Source organism: Pongo abelii, chromosome 4 (genome assembly GCF_028885655.2).
Source record: "Pongo abelii isolate AG06213 chromosome 4, NHGRI_mPonAbe1-v2.0_pri, whole genome shotgun sequence".
NCBI classification, from domain to species: domain Eukaryota; kingdom Metazoa; phylum Chordata; class Mammalia; order Primates; family Hominidae; genus Pongo; species Pongo abelii.
In genome coordinates, this window is record NC_071989.2 from 189,635,079 (window position 1) to 189,658,037 (window position 22,959).

General features: G+C 39.5%; 1 protein-coding gene across 3 annotated transcripts in view; it reads left to right on the top strand.

Moving 5' to 3' along the window:
• The first annotated feature begins 3,408 nt into the window (after nucleotides 1-3,408).
• The window catches only part of BTNL8 (butyrophilin like 8), a 45,919-nt gene continuing 26,368 nt past the window's right edge, over nucleotides 3,409-22,959 (top strand). The window contains exons 1-3 of one of the 3 annotated variants that reach the window (XM_024247272.2): nucleotides 3,409-3,609; nucleotides 6,790-7,137; nucleotides 9,910-10,185. In XM_024247272.2, the coding sequence (XP_024103040.1) occupies nucleotides 3,561-3,609; nucleotides 6,790-7,137; nucleotides 9,910-10,185 (673 nt within the window). In that variant the 5' untranslated portion in view covers nucleotides 3,409-3,560. Of the gene's footprint in view, nucleotides 3,610-6,611; nucleotides 6,634-6,789; nucleotides 7,138-9,909; nucleotides 10,186-22,959 lie in introns of those variants that run through there. The other 2 variants (XM_024247273.2, XM_054556684.1) reach the window with 2 other exon arrangements.

Consider the following 22,959-nt stretch of genomic DNA (forward strand, 5'->3'; position numbering starts at 1 on the left):
GACGGTTTGATGGGTGCAGCAATACCATGGCACGTGTATACCTAAACCTGCACATCCTGCACATGTATCCCAGAACTTAAAATATAATAATAATAATAAAGGGGTATTGAAATTCCCCAGTATTTTTGTATTGCTATGTTTTTTTAATGTCCACTAATATTTGCTTTATATGTTTACGCACCTTGATGTTGGTTGCATATTTATAATTGTTACAGTCTGATTAACTTATTTGCTTATCATTACTTAAAGACAATCTTAGTCTCTTGTAACAGTTTTTGACTTCTGGCCTACTTTATCTGACATAAATATAGTCACCCCTGCTTTCTTTTTGTTACTGTTTGCATGAAAAAATTCTTTCTTTTCACTTTATTTGTGTCCTTAAGCTTGATCTAGTCTGCCATTGAAGCTCTCTATTGTATTTTTTCATTTCCTTCATTGAATAATCTAGTGGCAAGACATCTGTTTAATTTTTCTTGATGTCTGTTTCTTTGCTGAATTTCTAATTTACACCATGATTTTTTTTTCCTGATTTCTTTCAATTGTCTATCTATATTATCTTGAAACTTGCTGACTTTTTATTTTTTATTTTATTTTATTTTTAAATTATACTTTAAGTTTTAGGGTACATGTGCACAACGTGCAGGTTTGTTACATGTATACATGTGCCATGTTGGTGTGCTGCACCCAGTAACTCATCATTTAACATTAGGTATATCTCCTAATGCTATCCCTCCCCGCTTCCCCCACCCCACAACAGGCCCCGGTGTGTGATGTTCCCCTTCCTGTGTCCATATGTTCTCATTGTTCAATTCCCACCTATGAGTGAGAACATGCGGTGTTTGGTTTTTTTTCCTTGTGATAGTTTGCTGAGAATGATGGTTTCCAGCTTCATCCATGTCCCTACAAAGGACATGAACTCATCATTTTTTATGGCTGCATAGTATTCCATGGTGTATATGTGCCACATTTTCTTAATCCAGTCTATCATTGTTGGACATTTGGGTTGGTTCCAAGTCTTTGCTATTGTGAATAGTGTCGCAATAAACATACGTGTGCATGTGTCTTTGTAGCAGCATGTTTTATAATCCTTTGGGTATATACCCAGTAATGGGATGGCTGGGTCAAATGGTATTTCTAGTTCAAATCTTGCTGACTTTTTAAAATGTTGTTATTATTATTATTATTATTATTTTGAGATGAAGTTTCACTCTGTCAACCAGGCCGGAGTGCAGTGGCACGATCTCGGCTCACTGCAACCTCCACCTCTCAGATTCAAGCGATTTTCCTGCCTCAGCCTTTTTGGGGAGAGTCATGTTTCTTTGCTTTTTCATGTTTCTTGTGTCCCTGTGTTGATATATGTGCATCTGGTAGAACATTTGCCTCTCCTAACTTATAAAGTAGCTTTTCTAAGAAAAAACTTTCACTTGTTGATAGGTCCTAGGGTACTGAGTAGGGTGTATTGGCTCTGCTTCTGGCTGGCACAGTAGTGTAGTCTCTGTGAAGCTTTTCAGCTATAATCAATGTCAGTGACAAGTGGATGCCTCAGTGGCCTGTACTGCAGTAATCTGTGGCAGTGGTGGTAGCAAAGTAGATTACACTGAGCTCAGGCACCAAGAGAGCACAACTACTCCACCAACTCAGGTATAGCTTCCTTCGGGCAGGATGCAGGGCTTGTTTATGTGCTGAGGGAATAAGACCAGTGTTCTGGCTTGGGCATAGCTTTTCTGGAGGTGGGGCACCAGGCTGCTTTATGTGCCAAGGGAGCACAGCTGCTCCACCATCTCAGACATGGCTTTCCTGGGGCTGAGGCTGGGGCCCCCAGTTAGTGTGCACGCAAGGGGATATTGTTGCCATTCTGTTGCGCATGGCTTCTCTAGGGGAAAGGTGCTTGGCTCATGCTTGAGAGGGTACAACTGCTTCACCAGGCCAGGCTTGGCTTCCTTGCTGGGTTGGACTGTTTTGTCCTTGGGGGCCAGAGCACCCTGTAGGTTCAGAAGCCTGGGTCATGACTGTTCCACTGGGCCTAGGCCTAGGCTTCGAATGGCCATGGGTGGGGCATAGCTGCCACTGGAATGGAGAGGATAGAGTGCCTTCTCGGCAGCTTCGTATAAAGGTATTTTGGTCTATATATCCTTGGTAAATCTGTATTTTTGAGACAGCATGAGATCAACAATTTTCTATTCTACTATCTTGCTTACAACATTCAACAACTCATTTCCTTCTTTTTTATCACAGAGTAATATTCCATTGTATAGATGTACCACAGTTTGTGTATACATTCTATGTATCATCATTGAATGACATCTGGTTGCATACATTTTTGGTAATTATGAATAAAGCTGCTATAAACATTCATGTGCAATTTTTCATGTAGACTTATGTTTTCAAGTCATTTAGGTAAACAACAAGCAGTGCAGTTGCTGGATTATGTGATAAGAGTATGTTTAATTTTGCAGGAAATTGCTGAACTGTCTTCTAGAATGACCGTACCATTTTGCATTCCTGTCAGCAATCAGTGAGAATTCCTGTTGCTCCACATCCTCACCAGCATTTGGTGTTGTCAGTGTTCTAGATTTTAGACTAAATGCAGTGTTTTCATTTTGTCCTAATCTAGATGCTAACTTTTATTGTGATTTGGTCTCGTGAGTTGTTTTAAATTGTGTTATATAAGAATTTCTTAGTGTATAGAGTTTCCTATGTTTTTGAATTACTTTTTAATTTTAATTGCATTATGATTAGAATGTGTTTATTTTGGTGGTTATCTGTGGAAATTTTCATTCTGATCTAGTTAAGTGGTGACTTTGTGAGTTTCTGTGTGCTTAAAAAGACTGCAAATCTCTCATTGTGGCTGCCCTGGAACTTAGTTTATATAATAAATAAGTTTCCTCATGCCTGAACCTGCCCAGGTACCTTTCCCAATATATCAGAGGTTTAACACTAAGGATCTGTTTTGTTCTAGAAAGTTATTTTTATCTGGCCGCATGATTACAGTCCTGGCCCTGAACTTCAGACAATGGAGGGGTAAGCAAAATGACCTCAGACTGTACCAGGAAATGTCAAGTCACCTGCTGTAGGCTACTACTAATGGAGCATGGCCTATTTACTTGGACACCAAACTATCCAGTGCTAACATGAGGTTCTTTCAGGACTAGATCCCATGGCCATACAGCCCCGCCTGCCAGATTGGATGTGAAAAGTATTTCCGCATCTGACATTCCTGTTTCACCCACACAGGGCATCGTTTTGCCCAGGACAAAGTTCACCTCCAATCTTATCCACGCTATTTCTATCTTTGCTTTCTTGATAAGAGATAGACATTTATGTCCCGTCTATAAATGCAGTGGTTCAAAGTCTAGAGTCCCTATATTTCTGGCACATGACAGCCGTGTCTCGATGGAGTAGACTCTCAGAACAGTGCAGTTTGCCCTCTGCTCACGCAGAGCCTCTCCGTGGCTTCTGTACCTTGAGCATTAGGCCAGTTCTCCTCTTTTCTCCAATTCATCCGTCAACTCTCCTGTCATCTGCTTCCATGCTGTGAGGTCCATTCACAGAACACATCCATGGTTCTCATGCTCAGTTTGGTTCTGAGTCTCCTCAAGCTGGGATCAGGTAAGACTCATCTTTGTTTCCTCCTTACTAATAGTTTGAGTTCTTTAGCTACAATGGTTGCAGCATAATGGAATGCAGGCATCTTTGTTGTTTCCATTCCTTTGGCTTCTCCTAGCCTCAGCCTGGGGAAGGATCAAGCACTGTGGAAACAATTATAGTAGCCCCCAAATAATGGAAACATGGGTGTTGAAGAGGCACCATGATCGTAGATGGGGACACACCTAACGTGTTAAGGTGAATAAATTCAGTGTTTGTCCCAGATGGTCTGAGTGGTGTAGGCAGAGTTATTAGAGCACCAAGGTTGCTGACATGGATGTCCAGCTGGGAAGAGACACAGTTAGGATTTTTGGGGAAAAGACAATGTATCCAGCTAAAGACATGCTGAGTTAGAAATGTCTGTGGTATGAGACATGAGGGTGGAGAAAGGTGTACAGGTCTTGAGGTGAGAAATTAGCTGAAACCTGGCATATTCTGGGAAGAAATCCACTCTTCTTTCTCCTTCCAGTTACTGTTAACACAGAACCTAGTATATAGGATGTTGAGTGATTGAATACAATTCACAGAGGAAACTTGAGGTTGGAGAATGCTGGTGGCTAGATGGTCAGTACCCAGCCACAGAAGATTCGATTGACTGTGTTCACTTTCTGTCTGTGAAGGTTCATCCTGCCACCTGTCCACCTATATCTTTTTTGCTAAATGAAGCTAAGAAAACAGAAATAAGGGCAATCAAAACATAGAGCATGTTTCCTTAAAACAAAAACCCATATGTGTTACTAACAGGAGACGCTCTCATTTCAGTTTGTTTTCATTTATTTTCTGATGAGCTTCTTTGTCTCTCTTCTGTTTCCGGGTGAGGCAGCAGGACATCCTGGAAATGATCTCGGAGACAGAAACATTTTATTTTTTAAAACTCTTATTTCATTTTCTTGTGAGCTTTATTGTTCACAGCTTCCTTAGCTGTTGGTTTGCTTGTGATGACATGAAGATACGATCACATTCCTGATGGGGCTGTGGTGAGGACTGCATGAGCTTGTGCATGTAGAGTGCACACAGCTGCACTGGTGCACGGCATGTTGCAGCAACAGTCTTGTTCCTTTCTTATTTTCAAGGGAAGGAAGTGGAAGGAGTGAAAGGAGATGTTATAGGCAAGAGAGATGACAGCAGCAAGGGCTGGCCGGAGAAACAGAGGTACCCTGGAAAATGTTTCCTTGCCTCGAGAGCCCCACACAGCCCTGAAGGCAGCATCCATAGCAGCCCAGCTGGCATACGCTGGGTCCCCAAACCTGACCTAAGGGCCTTCCTGCCAGTGATTGGTTGAGCAGGTGATTCTGGAAAACAAAGTGAGGGAGTGCAGAGAGTGAAGCCAGTGGGGGAAAAGCCATAGACGGTGCACTAATGAGCAGGTTGCTGCGGTGGCAACTGGGACCCAGTCCCACTGGGACCTTTGGAGGAACCTTATAGATGGTGGCTTAGAGTCATTCCAACATCTACTGTCTCCTTTCCCCACTGGGTGAGATATGCCCCCCAGGACTATTAAAATCTCAAACCTTCTGAGCTTCCTTGTGCCAGGGCTAAGTAGGTTCCAAAGGTTGCAGGAAGCCCTCAGCAGAGAGGCAGAGGCCAGGCTCCAGGGGCCGAGCTGTCAGCAGGCAGGCAAGTGCCCATCCCATTCCAGGGGGACTCAGGGTTGGGTGGTGAGGAGCAGGGCCTCAACATCTGCTACACCAGGTCAGCAGCTGATCAGACATCAGGCTGCAAAGCCACGCCTCACTTAATAATACTCTTAAAGATGCATGAGTGAAATACATTTCAGCAAGATTTATAAAATGTAATTAAACTAAAAAAAATTAGTTCTAAAATGAAAAAATATCCACTTATCTAGAAATTCACACATGTAATTCACCTTCCCTCTGATGCACATACACACACCACACACAGGTATATCCATATACCATAAATGGATACATGTGAATGAATCAAGAGACACTGCCAATCAAAGAGAGTGGGTACTTAGAAGGTGAAGGGAGTGGGCCTCCATAGTCTGTGGTCTCTAAGAAGCAATGTAATCCTTACAGAGTAATAAGAGTGATTTACACCAGGAAAATTACTCCAATGATTGTTAAACAGATGAGCAAGTAAGAAAGGAAATGGGGCTCACCGTTCACATGAGTAATTTGTTTGTGGAGCCTGTTCTGTGTGACTGGCTCTGTGCTGATCAAGTGGGTACTATGCTGAGCAAGAAAATCAGGCCCTGTCCCCACACAGCCAAGAGCTGTGCAGGGGAGGCTCACAGAAAACATGTAATTGTCACACTTGAAGCAAGACAATGAGGAAAGTTTCAAAAGCAAGGTGAGGACATACATGTACCAAGAATTTTTTTTAAAAAAATGAAGGCAAGACATGTTGACAAAGCACTAGATGAAGCACCTTTCAGTGCTAAAATAAAGTGGAAAATACTACATAAGTGTAAAAGGTACATGCTGTGGAAAATATAGTCACACATGAATGTGCTAAAGAACAAATTTACAGAAAATAAACTGCAAAATCTTGTTTCAGTGTCATAGCATGTCTTTCAGAACTTGGCAGAACAAGTAGATTTTCAGAAAAACTAAGGAAGTACAAATAATTGTGTGCGTGGGCAGAAATGAAACATTCCTCTATAGTAGCCATAAAACATTGATATAATATTGTGCTTGAAGGAAACCTTAACGAATTGCCCCAAACTGGAGACGTTATGGCCCATACTCTTCTCTGGGTCATTAGAAAGACGTCAACTTTGGTTTTTAGCAAGGAAGATGGAAAGGGGGATGTTTGGGGTTTTTTTTAATTGAAGCAAATGGGCAGATGGGAGAGAATGTGGCAATAGAATCTCCTGGAATCAAAGGGTCTACATTCAGAAAGAGACTTTTTCCTCTGGATAACATGGTTTTCTCATCTTGAAAATAAAAACATTAATAATACACATTTCTGCAGGTGCTCCTGAAGACCGAGTGAAGTAACTGATGTGGACTTGGTTTGTCAAACGTAAGGAGATACACAAATGCAAGTCACTGGCTTTAGAAATAGGATTGTGATTAATGTTTCTCCCTGACGCACATCTCCAGCCCAGCCCAGTGGAGCCCTGAGTAGGTCACACTCTAAAGGGTTTTGATGATTTATCTTTTGTATTTCTTCCCACAGGGCAGTGGCAGGTGTTTGGGCCAGACAAGCCTGTCCAGGCCTTGGTGGGGGAGGACGCAGCATTCTCTTGTTTCCTGTCTCCTAAGACCAATGCAGAGGCCATGGAAGTGCGGTTCTTCAGGGGCCAGTTCTCTAGCGTGGTCCACCTCTACAGGGACGGGAAGGACCAGCCATTTATGCAGATGCCACAGTATCAAGGCAGGACAAAATTGGTGAAGGATTCTATTGTGGAGGGGCGCATCTCTCTGAGGCTGGAAAACATTACTGTGTTGGATGCTGGCCTCTATGGGTGCTGGATTAGTTCCCAGTCTTACTACCAGGAGGCCATCTGGGAGCTACAGGTGTCAGGTCAGTTTCATATTTCATAACTTAGTTGTCCCAAAGAACCATCCTTGACTTTATAAGTGTTTTTTTCAATAAGGAAATTTTAAAATTTTAGGTCATTTAGTTAGAAGGCAGCATTCTATACTCTGTTCCTTCTGTCTTATGTGTATAGTTCTCTGTATTTTGTCACATGTTTAAATTCATGTAACCACCATCATATCAAGGTATAGAACTACCCCATCATCACAAAGATCTCCCTCTGTCACCCCTTTATGGTCACACCCACCCCTTCTCAGCCCCTGCCTGGGGTTTTCCATCTCCCTGATGTTGTAATTTCAAGAATGTTACATACACAGCTTCACACCGCAGGTGACCTTTTGAGATTGACTTTTTAAATTCAGCATAATGCTCTTGCGATCAATCCAAATTGTTGCTTGTATCAATACTTTATTTCTTTTTTTCCCCACTGTCAAAATAGTTTTCCTTATGAAAATTTATTTTTAAATTAACAAATAAAAATTCCTGCTCACTTGTCCTACAAAGTTTTTATCTGATACAGCAGGGAGCAAACGTCAGCTCCAGGAACCTGTGACTTCCCATGACAATCAATTGCTCAATGCTCTGTGTTAACTTGACCATACTTCCATAGTCATACCCTTCACAATGAAATGTATTTGATGGGGCTGGCTGGGTGCAGTGGCTCAAGCCTGTAATCCCAACACCTTGAGAGGCTGAGACAGGAGGATTGCTTGAGTCCAGGAGCTCGAGACCAGCCTGGGCATATGGTAAGACCTCATCTCTATTAAAAAAAAAAAAAAAAAGAAGAAAGAAGGAAAAAACAGAAATTTATTGTTTACAGTTGTTGCCGTGTGCAGTCAGTGAGTTGTGAAGAATCTGTCTCCTGATTAAAAACCTAAAAAATGATGAGTTCATGTCCTTTGTAGGGACATGGATGAAATTGGAAATCATGATTCTCAGTAAACTATCACAAGGACAAAAAACCAAACACCGCGTGTTCTCACTCATAGATGGGAATTGAACAATGAGAACACATGGACACAGGAAGGGGAACATCACACTCTGGGGACTGTTGTGGGGTGGGGGGAGGGGGGAGGGATAGCTTTAGGAGATATACCTAATGCTAAATGGCAAGTTAATGGGTGCAGCACACCAGCATGGCACATGTATACATATGTAACTAACCTGCACATTGTGCACATGTACCCTAAAACTTAAAGTATAATAATAATAAAAAAAAGAAAGAAAACAAAAACAAAAACAAAACCTGTGAGTGGGGCTGCTCTGACAGTAGTGGATTACCCAAACTTATTAACAGTAGTGTCACTAAAGTTGGTATACGACTCCTCACTGCTAAATTTGACTAACTTAAAATTTTTTTAAAACCACTATGAGTGATATTTCAGGCCTGATTATAGGCAATTTTCAAAAGTGTTTCCTGGAAGGCCTCCTCCTTATAGCAGACTTGGAGTACAACCAATGCTTTGCAGTCTCTGAGGAGAGTTTCAGGTGAGCCCTCAGGCCCCGCTAAGCTGTCCTGGTCTTTACATATTTGCATTGCTAGCCCAGGCATTTTAATTCTCAGGATCTCAGGCCTTGGGCAGGACTTTCAAGTGCCTTACATCAAGGAGGAGTATGTGGAGTCCTAATTAGGGAAAAGGAGTCAGGCTGGCAGGACCAGGTGAAAACAAAAAGAAAAAAAAGGAAATAAACTATAAACATGCCTTTCTTCATGTCTAGAAAATTTAAACAAGAGACAGCAGATAAGCTACAGGTCTGCCTTTCTTCGTCATCCTGGACATACAGTCCAGGATATATGGCCCAGAACATTTGGCCTTCCTGCCCAGATAACATACATAACTCACAGACTTCCTGCTTCTCATCAAACACCTCAATTTATCAAACATCCCAGCTGACAAAAGAATATAAGTTAGGCTCCCTGCTACCTTGGCGTTATCAATCAGCCCAAGTTCCATTCTATAAAATCCCCAAGCCTTTTCTTTGTTTCAGTTAGCTTCCCTCATGCTAACTTGCCTATTGCCTTCCTTGCAAAGTACTTTCCTACTTTCTCTAATAAATCTGCTTTTCTCTACCTACAACCATCTTGGTAAATTCTTTTATCCCCACACCACTGGCTGCCATTCCCCCATGACAGAAAAGGCAAACTCCAAGACACTTTTCTCTACTCTGTCTTAGTATACAGTATCTTACACTCTAATTCCTCCTCCCTACACCTCCTCCTGAGCTCAGGATTCATAAAGCTGTGAAGCCTGTTGTTCAGCACTCCATCAATAGTGAGTCAGCCCCACACATGCGATGATCCATCTGCCCCTCAACTGGAATTCCATTTCATGGGGGAGGATGAGACAGGGAGGAGTTGGCGTCTTCCTTGGTTTAGCTCTTACTTTTGTAGCAACTGATTAGAGGCTTCACTATTACTTTAATTTGGATCATCGTTCCTTTGGTCTGTTACTCCTACACCTGGTGGCTCAGCGCTCTCTCTACTTTAGCTGAGCTCCTGATAAGTTTCTCATCAGAAGCAGTTCTGTCTTACTTCATCATGATTGGTGCTTAGGAATAGCCATGCATACATAGTAATTGTTAAAAAATGGCAACGAACAAAGGCCATGGGAAGGCTTTTGCCAAAGGTCGTGGTTTTAGTGTTTGTGTGTGTAAGAGAGAGAATGTGTGGGGGGTGGACTGAATGCACCTGACTCAGAATTGCTGTGGCTTTGGGATATGATCTTTGCTTTCAACTCTTCCCTGTTTTCTCCCTAGCACTGGGCTCAGTTCCTCTCATTTCCATCATGGGATATGTTGACAGAGACATCCAGCTACTCTGTCAGTCCTCGGGCTGGTTCCCCCGGCCCACAGCGAAGTGGAAAGGTCCACAAGGACAGGATTTGTCCACCGACTCCAGGACAAACACAGACATGCATGGCCTGTTTGATGTGGAGATCTCCCTAACCGTCCAAGAGAACGCTGGGAGCATATCCTGTTTCATGCAGCATGCTCATCTGAGCCGAGAGGTGGAATCCAGGGTACAGATAGGAGGTAAGTAGGGAGGGGAGGAGAAGAGAAGGAGGGGTGGATGCTTCAGTAACTCAGAGCAAGGACAGGAGCCTCCATCTTGGCATTGTTGTTTTATCTTTCTCAGTTTTAATGATTTATTTTAAACGTTTAAAATCAATGAGATGTAAAAGTAAAGTTATAAACATTTGGTTAGGTGGAAATAGAATTGTTTACAATTCCAGGAGAGTAGAATTAAGTATTTCCGTCACCTATGACGTAACCCTGTGATGGTTAATTTTTTGTGTCCACTTGACTGGTTCATGATTTGCTCAGATTTGGTTAAGTATTATTCAGGATGCTTCTGTGAGGGTGTTTACACATAAGATTCACATTTAAATTGGTAAACTGAGTAAAGAAGATTGCCCTCCATAATGCCGGTGGGCTTATCCAATCAGTTGAAGACCTGAATAGAACAAAAGGTTGACCCTCCCCTGAGTGAGAGAATGATCTTGCATGATAGCCTTGAAACTGGGACACTGGCTCTTCCTGGCCTCAGAGCAGGCTGCTGGCCTTCAGACTCAAACTGAACCACTGGCTCTTTCTACGTCTTAAGCCTGTGGACTTTTGGACAGGAGTGACACCATTGGCTCTTCTGGTTCTCAGGTCTTCTGGTTTCAACGTAAATGAACCATTGGCTCTCCTGGGGCTCCAGATTGCTGACTCAACCATGAGTTGGGACCTAAAAGAGTCTTTATACTAAATCTCTCTGTCTCTCCTCTTCCTTTCTCTCTTTATCTCCATCTTTCTCTCTCAAATATATAGAAACAACAGGATGTATATATATATGTATGTGTGTATACATCCTAGTGGTTCTGTTACTCTGGAGAACTCTCACTAACACAGATTTGGTAAGAGTATTTCTAGAGAAAAAGAATTTTAGGGATAACTTTTCAGTCATCCCTAAAATTCTAAAATTCTCTGAGCTGGGATTACTGTGTACACCTGTAGTCCCAGCTACTCAGGAGGCTGAGGTGGGAGGATCACTTGAGCCTAGGAGTTTGAGGCGAGCCTACGCAACATAGCAACACCTCGTTTTCAAACAAACAAAACAAAAAGCACTGAAAGTTCATGTTGTGATCTAGCAATACAGATATGCAAAATTTCACCATTTGCGACCCATAATTAACCATGGGTTGACTGGTATATGATATTTTCAAACATGTTTGTCGACCTAGTGAATAAGATGAGATTGGCTGGTTGCTCCTATTCTTGCTAGAAAAAGTGAGGAAAGTGACGAAAGGAAATATGAGCAGAGGAATTTGAATTCTGAGTTTCTTGGTGTTGCATAAATAACCTGAAAGCTTCCATGAGTGCCCTGAAAGAGACCCTTATTTTCTGTAGCCACAGGGCTAAGATTGCTGAAAACCAAATTCAGAACTCATTCTGTGACTGGCTGAATGACAATGGAAATCCAAACCTGTTCCTCAGGATATCTATCAATGTGAGGGGGCACTGACTGGGAAGAAATGAGATTCAGAAAGTTGAAATAGGGATGTATGGGAAGACTGATGAAGCTGGGTACATTGAGCCTCAAATGCTGATGAGTCTTTGCCAGTGAAAGCAGTCTCAGTCTCTCTATGTCAATTAGAAATAGCCTCTCCACCTTCATCTCAGGGGATTAACCCTGCATTGCTCAAAGAAACTGTAATGGCCTCTCTCCTGAGGCAGTCGCCATGCAAGACAATGCTGATTCTACACAGGACCCACTCCTACCATCCCTCTTTGCTTCTAGATCTGTACCTAGGCACAAGTTTCAGCAGGACCCTAAAGTTGGAAACAATGCATGACTCATTAGAAAGTGTACTACACTCCAAAAGAGCTAGTTGGTTTTTCTAATCTATACAGACCAGAAATCCAGAGAATCCATGTCAAATGGTATTTAGGGTGTAAGGTTGTGGTACAAGGACATAAAGTTGGCTCAAACCACATGTAATGGCCTCACTAATCAGAGATCCTGCATTTAATGTTGCAGCTCAGAATGTTGGAAAGGCCTCTATAGTTTGGTTGGCTGAAGCATGGATTAAAATGTGGTCCACAGAGAGTAACAGATAGGTGTGCTATTAGGAGCCTTTGCCAGGCCCCTGTAAGTGAATCATGGCACTGGCCCTCAGGATTTAGAAGCAGAGCCCTGCCATTCTCTATGAATAACTACTATTCTTTTGAAAAACACATCTTGGGCTAGACCTTAGGAAAGACTGAACACTTAATCATGGGCCACCATGTTGCAATGTGACTTGAATCAGTAAGAATATAGACTATTTGAACCACAAATTAACAAACCCGGTTTAATAGATATTCTTAGAAGGCTGCACCCACAACAAAGCATTGGAAGCACACACAGACCATAAATTAACTCTCATTAGGCTCAAGCACATAAAATGGTTTACAAAAACTTTGAAGAAAATGGTATTGCGATATGGTTTTAGTGTTGTGTCTTCTCCAAAATTCATGTTGAAACGAAATCCCCAATGCAGCACTATTAAGAGGCGGGCATTTTAGGAGGTGATTAAGTCCTGAGGACTATGCCCATATGAATGGGTTAGCGCCTTATAAAAGGGTTTAAGGGGCTGAACTTTACTCTTTCCACCCCTTCTGCCATGTGAGGACACAGCGTTCATCGCCTTCAGAGGACACAGCAACAAGGTGCCATCTTGAAACAGAGGGCAGTCCTCATCAGATGCCAAATCTATTGATACTTGACCTCAGCCTTCCCAGCCTCCAGAACTATGAGAAATGCATTTCTATTGTTTATAAATGAGCCAGTCTGTAGTATTTTGTTATAGCAGCACAAATGGACAAAGACTGGTATGATTCAAACGATGATTTCTAATCACAATATAATTAAATTCAATGAGAAAAAGAAAAACAATTTAATATTCATATATGTTTGAAACTTTAAAAACATACTTCAAAAATAACTAAGTGGTCATTGAAAAAGTCATAATGATAATTAAAAGTGTCTTAGGACTGAATGATAATGAAACTATACATACAAACTGTCACACAACTATACCTTTTAAGAAGTGACATGATTAGGATGGTGAAATGGAGTTTTCAGTTCTCAAACTCCCACAGAAACACTAATTTTAACAACTACCATGAACAAAAGTATTTTTATAGGAGTCTAGGAAGCCACTTGAGAGGTTCCAACTGGTTGGTCAGGCAAAAAAGCCAAGAACAGATGCATGGAGGTGGGTAAGAACTGTTTCCTTCTACCCGCCTCACTGCTCTTCCAAGGTAACTCAGTGCCAAGAGAGACTCCCTCAGCCCACAATTTTTGCCATGGGGAAAGTGAGAGCAAAGTGAATGTCCAGATTCCCCAGGCTTGTGGGATGCTGCCCAGGAAACCCATTTCTGTCTCACTTAATGCAGAACACTGAGGGGACCATGTGGCTGAATCATCTGGGGGCAGCTAGGGGCAGGGAAAGAGGAGGGGGCTTATGGCAGCCAGTGCATGGACCTGAACAACAAGCAGCAGAACCTACTGGCCAGCTCCTGCACTCTACTAGGGGCTCACCTCATAACCTGCTGACTATCCAACCAGCTGATATGTTCCCCCAGCCCTCCACACACCACCCCTGTGGCTAGAACCTCTTGGTCCATCACAATCGGGCACGTGCTTCCCTGCAGACAGGGTGCCTGAGCCTCAGCAGATGTGCATACAAACTTTTGCAGTCAGAACACAGATAGCAATCAGCTTGACTCTGCTGGATTGAGAGAAGGTGCATAATCTTGAGTATTTTAGGGAATTGCCCTAGGGATAAATAAATGCAAGGCTCTCAGCAGCTAGCCTGCTTTGCAGGACTGAGAAAAGAAAATCCCAAGACTTCCTCTCACCAAGAAGGAACAAGAGGAGTAAAGCAGGTACATCCATAAAAAAGATCTGAGAGACTTCCAGAGTATCTAGCCAGGCTGACTGGTCAAGGTCTTTGTCTACCAAAGTCTGCCAGTACAGACTGGAGGAGGAGGAGTGACAGAAAGACAAAATATACTGTCAAACAGATTCACAGTACATTAAAAGATTCATTTACCATGATTAAGCATGCTTTATCCTTGGAACATAAGGATGGTTCAACATATGCAAATCAATGAATATTACACTAACAGAATGAAAGACAAAAACCATATGATCATCCCAATAGATGCAGAAAAAGCATTTGACAACATTCAACACCCCTTCATGACAAAAACAATTTTCAATAAATTAAGTATAGAAGCAATGTAGCTCAACACAATAAAGGCCATATGTAACATGCCCACACAGCATATACCCAGTGGTTGTCTTAGTCCGCTTTATGCTGCTGTACCAGAATATCTGAGATTGGGTAATTGATAATGAACAGAGGTTTATTTGGCTCATGGTCCTGGAGGCTGGAAAGTCTAAGATCAAGGGGTCACATCCTGTGAGGGCCTTCTAGTTGTGTAATTCCATGGAGGAAGGTAGAAAGGCAAGAGAGTAAGAAAGAGGAAGGAAGCTGCTTCTGCAAAAATGGCATTAATCCACTCATGAGGGCAGGATCCTCATGGCCTTGTCACCTCTTAAGGGTCCCACCTGTCAACATTATGCATTGGGGATTAAGTTTTCAACACATAAACTCTGGAAATAAATTGAAACCACAGTGATGATGAAAAATTTTTAAATAATAGTGAAATCTATGGAATGTAGCAAAAGCAGTTCTAAAAGTTTGTAGCTATAAATATCTACATTAAGAAAAAAGAAAGATCTCAAATGAACAACCTAAGTTTATACCCCAAGAAATTAGAAAAAGAAAAAACTAAGCCAAAATTTAGCAGAAGGAAGGAAAAAATAATAATTAGAGCAGAAATAAATGAAATAGAAAAACAACAAAAAGATCAATAAAACTAAATGTTGTTTATTTGAAAAGATAAATAAAATTGACAAGCCTTTATCTAGATTAAACAAGAAAAAAAGAGCTGACTCAAATAAATAGAATTATAAATAAAAAATGATACATTACAACTGGTACCACAGAAATAAATATAAAATGTCATGAGACTATCGTAGTTCTCCCTTATCCACAGGGGTTACATTCCAAGATCTCCAGTGAATGCCACAAACCACGTATAGTATAAAACCCTATATATGCTATTTTTCATGTCTCAAATGGAATAGAGCAGGATGATAGAGATTTCATCATGCTACTCAGAATGGTGTGCAATTTATAACTTACAAATTGTTTATTTACGGAATTTTTTGTTCAATATTTTTGGGCCACAATTGATCACGAGTAACTGAAATCATGAAAAGTGAAACCAAAGACAAGGTTAGACTATGGCACTATGAAAAATCATAGGCCAACAAACTGGATAACCTAGCAGAAACCAAAGACAAGGTTAGACTACGGCACTATGAAAAATCATAGGCCAACAAACTGGATAACCTAGCAGAAACCAAAGACAAGGTTAGACTACGGCACTGTGAAAAATCATAGGCCAACAAACTGGATAACCTAGCAGAAACCAAAGACAAGGTTAGACTACGGCACTGTGAAAAATCATAGGCCAACAAACTGGATAACCTAGCAGAAACCAAAGACAAGGTTAGACTACGGCACTGTGAAAAATCATAGGCCAACAAACTGGATAACCTAGCAGAAACCAAAGACAAGGTTAGACTACGGCACTGTGAAAAATCATAGGCCAACAAACTGGATAACCTAGCAGAAACCAAAGACAAGGTTAGACTACGGCACTGTGAAAAATCATAGACCAACAAACTGGATAACCTAGCAGAAACCAAAGACAAGTTTAGACTACGGCACTATGAAAAATTACAGGCCAACAAATTGGATAACCTAGCAGAAATGGATACATTCCTAGAAACATACAACCTATAAAAACTGAATCAGAATAATTTTTTAAAAAATACCAGACCAGTAATTAGTTAGAAATACAATTGATAATCAAAATCTTCCCAACAAAGAAAATTCCATGATCAGATGGCTCTGCTGGTGAATTCTGCAAAATATTTAAAGAAAAATTAATACAAAAAATTAGCCGGGCGTGGTGGCGGATGCCTGTAATCCCAGCACTTTGGGAGGCTGAAGTGGACGGATCACGAGGTCAGGAGATCGAGAACATCCTGGCTAACACAGTGAAACCCTGTCTCTACTAAAAATACAAAAAAATTAGCCGGGCATGGTGGCGGGTGTGTGTAGTCCCAGCTACTCGGGAGGCTGAGGAAGGAGAATGGCGTGAACCCGGGAGGCGGAGCTTGCAGTGAGCTGAGATGGTGCCACTGCACTCCAGCCTGGGTGACAGAGTGAGACTCTGTCTCAAAAAAAAAAAAAAAAAAAAAGAAATAAAGAAAGAAAAATTAATGCCAATACTTTTCAAACTCTTGCAAAAAATTAAAGATAGGGAATAATTCCAAACTCATTTTATGAGGCCACAATTACCCTGATACAAAAACCATATAAGAACACCACAAAAAAGAAGAAAATTACAAGCCAATATCCCTGATAAACATAGATGCAAACATTTCCAACAAATATTAGCCAACCAAATTCATGATAAAAAGAATAATTACAAAGTACATTAAAAGAAACATTAAACATATCCCCATGATCAAGTGGGATTTATCTTTGGGATGCAAGAATGTTTCAACACATGCAAATAAATAAATATAATATATGACATTAACAGAATGAAGAGCAAATAATGTATAATTATGTTAACAAATGCAGAGAAAGCATTTGACAATTTTCAGCATCTTTTCATAATAAAAGTCAATAGATTAGGTAACAAAAGAATGTAACTCAACATAATAAAGATCACATATGTGTTGACAAAAAGAGTCAAACTCTATAAAACATTTAAAGAGGTTTATTCTGGGCCAAATGTGAGTGACCAAAGCCCAAGGCATAGTCTCAACAGGTCCTGAGAACATGTGCCCAAGGTGGTTGAGTTACAGCTTGATTTTATGTTTTAAGGGGACAGAAATTACAGACAGACATCAGTCAATATATGTAAGGTGTACACTGGTTTGGTCTAGAAAGGCAGGACAACTTGAAGTGGGGGCTTCCAAGTAATAGGTAGATTAGAAGATTTTCTGGTTGGCAAATGGTTGTGAGTTATCTAAAAGACCTGGAATCCATAGAAAAGAGTGTCTGGATTAGGATAGGGGGTTGTGGAGACCAAGGTTCTTACATGTAGATGAAGTCTCATAGGTGGCGACCCTTAGAGGCAATAGGTGGCAAGTGTTTCATATTCAGATCTTTAAAAATTGCTAGACTCTCAGCTAATCAATCTCTTCAGGATCAGACAAAGACCTGGAAAGGGAAATTTACATTCTGTAGAGAATTTACATTTCCCCCACCAGAGGCAGCTTTGCCAGGCTATTTCAAAATATGTCAAAGAAATATGCTTTGGGGGAAAATATTTTTAATTCCTTCAGGGCCTGCTATCTGTCATGTGATGCTATATGATAGTCCAGTTGGGATTTGGTATCTTATTGCTACAAAGAGTCTGTTTTGTCAGGCTTAAGACCTCTGTTGTAATATTAATGCTGCTCAGTTGTGCCTGAACTCCAAAGGGAAGAGGACATAATGAGGCATGTCCAACCTCACCTTCCCATCATGGCCTGGACTAGTCCTTCAGGTTTACTTGGGAATCCCCTTTCTTGAGAAGGGGGGTCCATTCAGTTGACTGGGAAGCTTAGAATTTTATTTTTGGTTTACATATGATAAGCTCATAGCTAACATTATACTCAACAGTGAAATAGTGAAAGCTTTCCTTTAAGATTAGGAACAAGATAAAGGTGTCCACTCTTGCCACATAGTATTGGATGTTGTAGCCAGAGCAATTGGGCAAAAAAGAAAATTAATAAAAAGCAACCAAATCAAAAAGGAAGAAACACAAATGTCTCTGTTTGGAGACGACATGACATGTAGTGAGCCCTAGAGAATCCGCAAAAACCTGTTAGAACTTAATAAATGAATTTAGCAAAGTTGTAGGATACAAAATCAACATATAAAATTAGTAGTGTTTCTATACAAAACAATAAATTGTCTGAAAAGAAATCAAGGAAACAACTTCATTTACAATAGCATCAAAAAATTAGAAGTAAATTTAGCCAATGAGGTCAAAGATCTGTACACTGAAAACTATAAGACACTGGTGAAAGAAATGGAATATAATACAAATAAATAGAAATCTATCATGTGTTCATAGAATTAATATTGCTTAAATGTTCATACTACCCAAATCAGTTTATAGATTTAATGCAATCACTATTAAAATTCAAAGGCATTTTTCACAGAATTAGAAAAAAATCTAAATTCACATGGAACCACAAAAGACCCTGAATAGCCAAATAACTCTTGAGCAAAAAGAACAAAGTACAAGCATCATACTATCTGATTTCAAATTACGTTATATTAGTTTGGTGCAAAAGTAATTGTGGTTTTTGCCACTGAACGTAAGAGCAAAGACTGCAAAGACTTTTGCACCAACCTAATAGTAATTAAAACCATATGGTACCGGCATAAAAACAGACATATAGATCAATGGAACAGAATTAAGAGCCAAGAAATAAACCCATGCTATATGGTCAACTAATCTTCAGTAAGATTACCAAGAATACAAAATGGATAAATGATAGTTTCTTTAATAAATGGTGTTTGGAAAACGATATTTACATGCAACAGAGTGATACTGGACTCATATTTTCCATCACACACAAAAATCAATTCAAAATGAATTAAAGGCATAAACAAAAGGCCTTAAACTATAAACTCTTAGAAGAAAGCATACAGAAAAATCTCCTTGACATTGATCTTGGCAGTGATTTTTCACCCTGACACCAAAAGCACAGGCAATGAAAGCAAAAATGAACAAGTAGGATTACATCAAACTAAAAAGCTTTTGCACAGCAAAGGAAATAATCAACAAAATAAAAAGCAACATGTGGAATGGGAGAATATTTTCAAAGTATATACCTGATAAAGAGTTAATGTCCAAAATATGTAAGACACTCACACAACTCAATAACCAAAAATACTCCAATTTTTACAATGGGCAGAGTACATGAATAAACATTTTCCCCAAAAGACATATAAATATTAATAGCCAAGAGGTTTATGAAAAGTGACTCACTATCACTAACCATCAGGGAAATTCAATGAAAAGTATAAGGAGAGATCACCTCATACTTGTTAGACTGGTTATTACTAAATTAAGAAATATTACCGGTGTTGCTACACTGTTGCTGGGAATATAAATTGATATAGCCACTACGGAAAACAGTATGCAGATTCCTTAAAAAAATACAAATAGAACTATACTACATGGTCTTATATGTACATAAATCCTAAAGATTCCACAAAAAACTGTTAGAGCTAATACATTTAGTAAAGTTGCAGTGTACAAAATTATATAAAATAAGTAACCTCATTGATAATTTATAATCCAGCAATCCTACTTCTGTGCATTTATCCCAAAGAATTGAAGTCAGGATTTCAAAAAGATACTTGCACTTCCATGTTTATTGTGGCATAGTTCACAATAGCCAAGATATGAAAACAATCTATTTGCTGACAGATGAATGGATTTAAAAAGTGACATATATAATGAAATATTATTCAACAATAAAAAAGAGGTAATCCCGACACACGGATGAACATGGAGGACATTATGTTAAGTAAAATAAGCCAGACATAAAAATGATCTCACTTATATGTGTAATCTGAAATCAACAGTCGTAGAAGCATAGAGCATAACTGTGATTGCCAGGGAATGAGGGAAGGGAAAAATGGGAAGGTGATATTCAAAAGGTATAAAAAAGTTTCATTTGTGCAAGATGAAGAAGTTCTGGAGATCTACTATACAGCACAGTGCCTGTAGCTAACAATAAACTATTGTATTCTTAAATTCTGTGAAGAGGGTAGATCTTATATTCTGTTCATACTACACACACACACACACACAATAATTGTAATAATTATAATAAAAGGGGTAGGAGGAAACTATGGGAGATGATGGATATGTCTATAGTCTTGATGGTGGTGATGATTTGAATGGGTATATACTTATCACCAAACTCTCTGAGTTGTATAAATTAAATATGTACAGCTTTTTACATGTGAATCATACCTATCATACTTGATAAAGGGTTTTATGAAACAAAAAACAAAACAAAAATAAATTAACACCTTTAAATAAATGTATCCATTTCTTCTAGAATTTCTAGTTTGTGTGTATAGAGGTGTTCATAATAGCCTCTGATAGTTATTTGTATTTTTTTGGCTCAGTGTAATATCCCCTTTGTCATTTCTGATTGTGTTTATTTGGATTTTTTTCTCTTTTCTTCTTTATTAGCCTAGCTAGTGGTCTATATATTTTATTAATTTTTTTCTAAATCCAACTCTGGATTCATTGATCTTTTGAATGGTATTTCATATCTCAATCTCCTTCAGTTCAGCTCTGATTTTGTTATGTCTTATCTTCTGCTAACTTTGGGATTGATTTTCTCTTGGCTCTCTAGTTCTTTTAGTTGTGATAATAGGTTCTTAAATTGAGAGCTTTCTAACTTTTTGATGTGGTTGTTTAGTGCTATAAAGTTCCCTCTTAACACTGCCTTGGTTGTGTCCCAGAGATGCTGGTATGTTGTGTCTTGTTTCTCATTAGTTTCAAAGAAATTCTTGATTTCTGCCTCAATTTCATTATTTACCCAAAAGTCATTCAGGAGTAGGTTATTCAATTTCCATGTAATTGTATTGTTTTGAGTGATTTTGTTAGCTTGATCTGTAATCATATTGAGCTGTGGTCTGAGAGAGCGGTTGTTATGATTTCAGTTCTTTTGTATTTGCTAAGAAGTGTTTTGTGTCTGATTATGTGGTCAGTTTTAAAGTATGTGCTATGTAGTGATAAGAAGAATGTATCTTCTGTTATTTTTGGGTGGAGAATTATGTAGATGTCTATCAGATCCATTTGATCCAGTGTGAGTTCAGGTCCTGAATATCTTGTTAATTTTCTGCCTCAATAATCTATCTAATACAGTCAGTGGGGTGTTGAAGTCTCCCACTATTATTGTGTGGAAGTCTAAATCTCTTTGAAGGTCTCCAAGAACTTGCTTTATGAATCTGGGTGCTTTTGTGTTGGGTGCATATATATTCAGGATAGTTATGTTTGTTGAACTGAACCCTTTACCACCATATATTGCCTTTCTTTCTCTTTTTTGATTATTGTTGGTTTAAAGTCTGTTTTGTCTCAAATTATAATTGCAACTCCTGCTTTTTCCTGCTTTCCATTTGCTTGGTAGATTTTCCTACATCCCTTTATTTTGAGCCTATGGATGTTGTTGCGTGTGAGATGAGTCTCTTGAAGACAGCATACCCTTTGGTCTTGTTTCTTCATCCAGCTTGCCACTCTGTGCCTTTTAATTGGGGGATTTAGCCAATAAGGCAGTTTAAAAAATATTAATAAGAAATTTTCAGAAACATAAATGTAAAATTCCAACTAGAAATTTTATAAACTCCAATCAAATGTTCTTTAAAAAACCTAATATATTATGACTGAATTGAGCTCACCCAGGAATAAAAGGTTAGGTCAACATTGTGATATGTATATTTATGTAAGTATTACCTTAATAAGTTAAAGGAGAAAATCTATAAGATTCTCTATAGATGTTAATAAAACATATATAAGTTTCAACATCTAATTATGATTTAAAACACTTGTGAATCCAGAAATAAAAGAAAACCTTTTATGAATTAGCAACAGAAGAGCACTTCTTTCATCTGATAGAAAGCTATTTAAAAATACCCATAGCTAACATGATACATCATGGTAGGAGGTTTAAATTCAGGAACTTAATGAAGATAACTGCATTAAACATTGCTGTTCAACAATATGCTGGAATACTAATCATTGCAAAAAAGGAAAGAAAGTGAAAAAAGAATTATAATTTCCAGGAAGGAAAAAATAGAATGCCTATTTCCAACAGGTTATATGATAATACATATTGGAAATCTGGATTAATCTACAGACAAATTCTTTCAATTTATACTTCATTATGTTCGTAAAAATAAGATCAATAAACAAAATACATTGCATTTTATACACCAGCAAAGACAGAAAAACAAACAAATATGCCATGTATAATAACACAAAATGTTACATAGAAATATATTTAATAAAATATTTTTATGCTCTTATTAAGGATTAGATAAGTTTACTAAAATAACTAAAATAAGAGGAGAGACACATCTGGCCCTACTGAGCCCCACTGGTCAAGTGGCAACACAATTCCTGATGCTGTCTTTAAGCCCTACTCAGCTTGGGAGGCAAGTGCACACTGACAGTTGCCCATACAGGGAGCATCTGGCCCTGGCCAACCTCAGCAGCCGAGCAGCGACTCAGCCAGCCTTGGGTTCTCTTTGCATATTCCCTAGATGGGAAGACAATAGCAGCTCTGTGATTATCCACAGAGAGCATCTGATCTTGTCCAGCCCCAGTAGCTATGCAGCAACTCAACCCACCATTGGTGTTCTGCTTATGGCTACTCTAGACTAGGAGGCAAGCCCAAGTCCACACACATCTGTGGAGCATAGCCTCTGGCCCTGCCCACCCTGAGTGATCAAGCAGCAACCCCAGAAATCTCACCCAGCCTCAGAGCTCAGCACATGTCCCTGACCAACTACAGATTCCAAACAACAGTACCATCTAGCAAGAAAGGCAACCTCTAACCCTGGACAATCAGAGGCAATTGCAGAGCCCAACCAGCAGCACCACCTG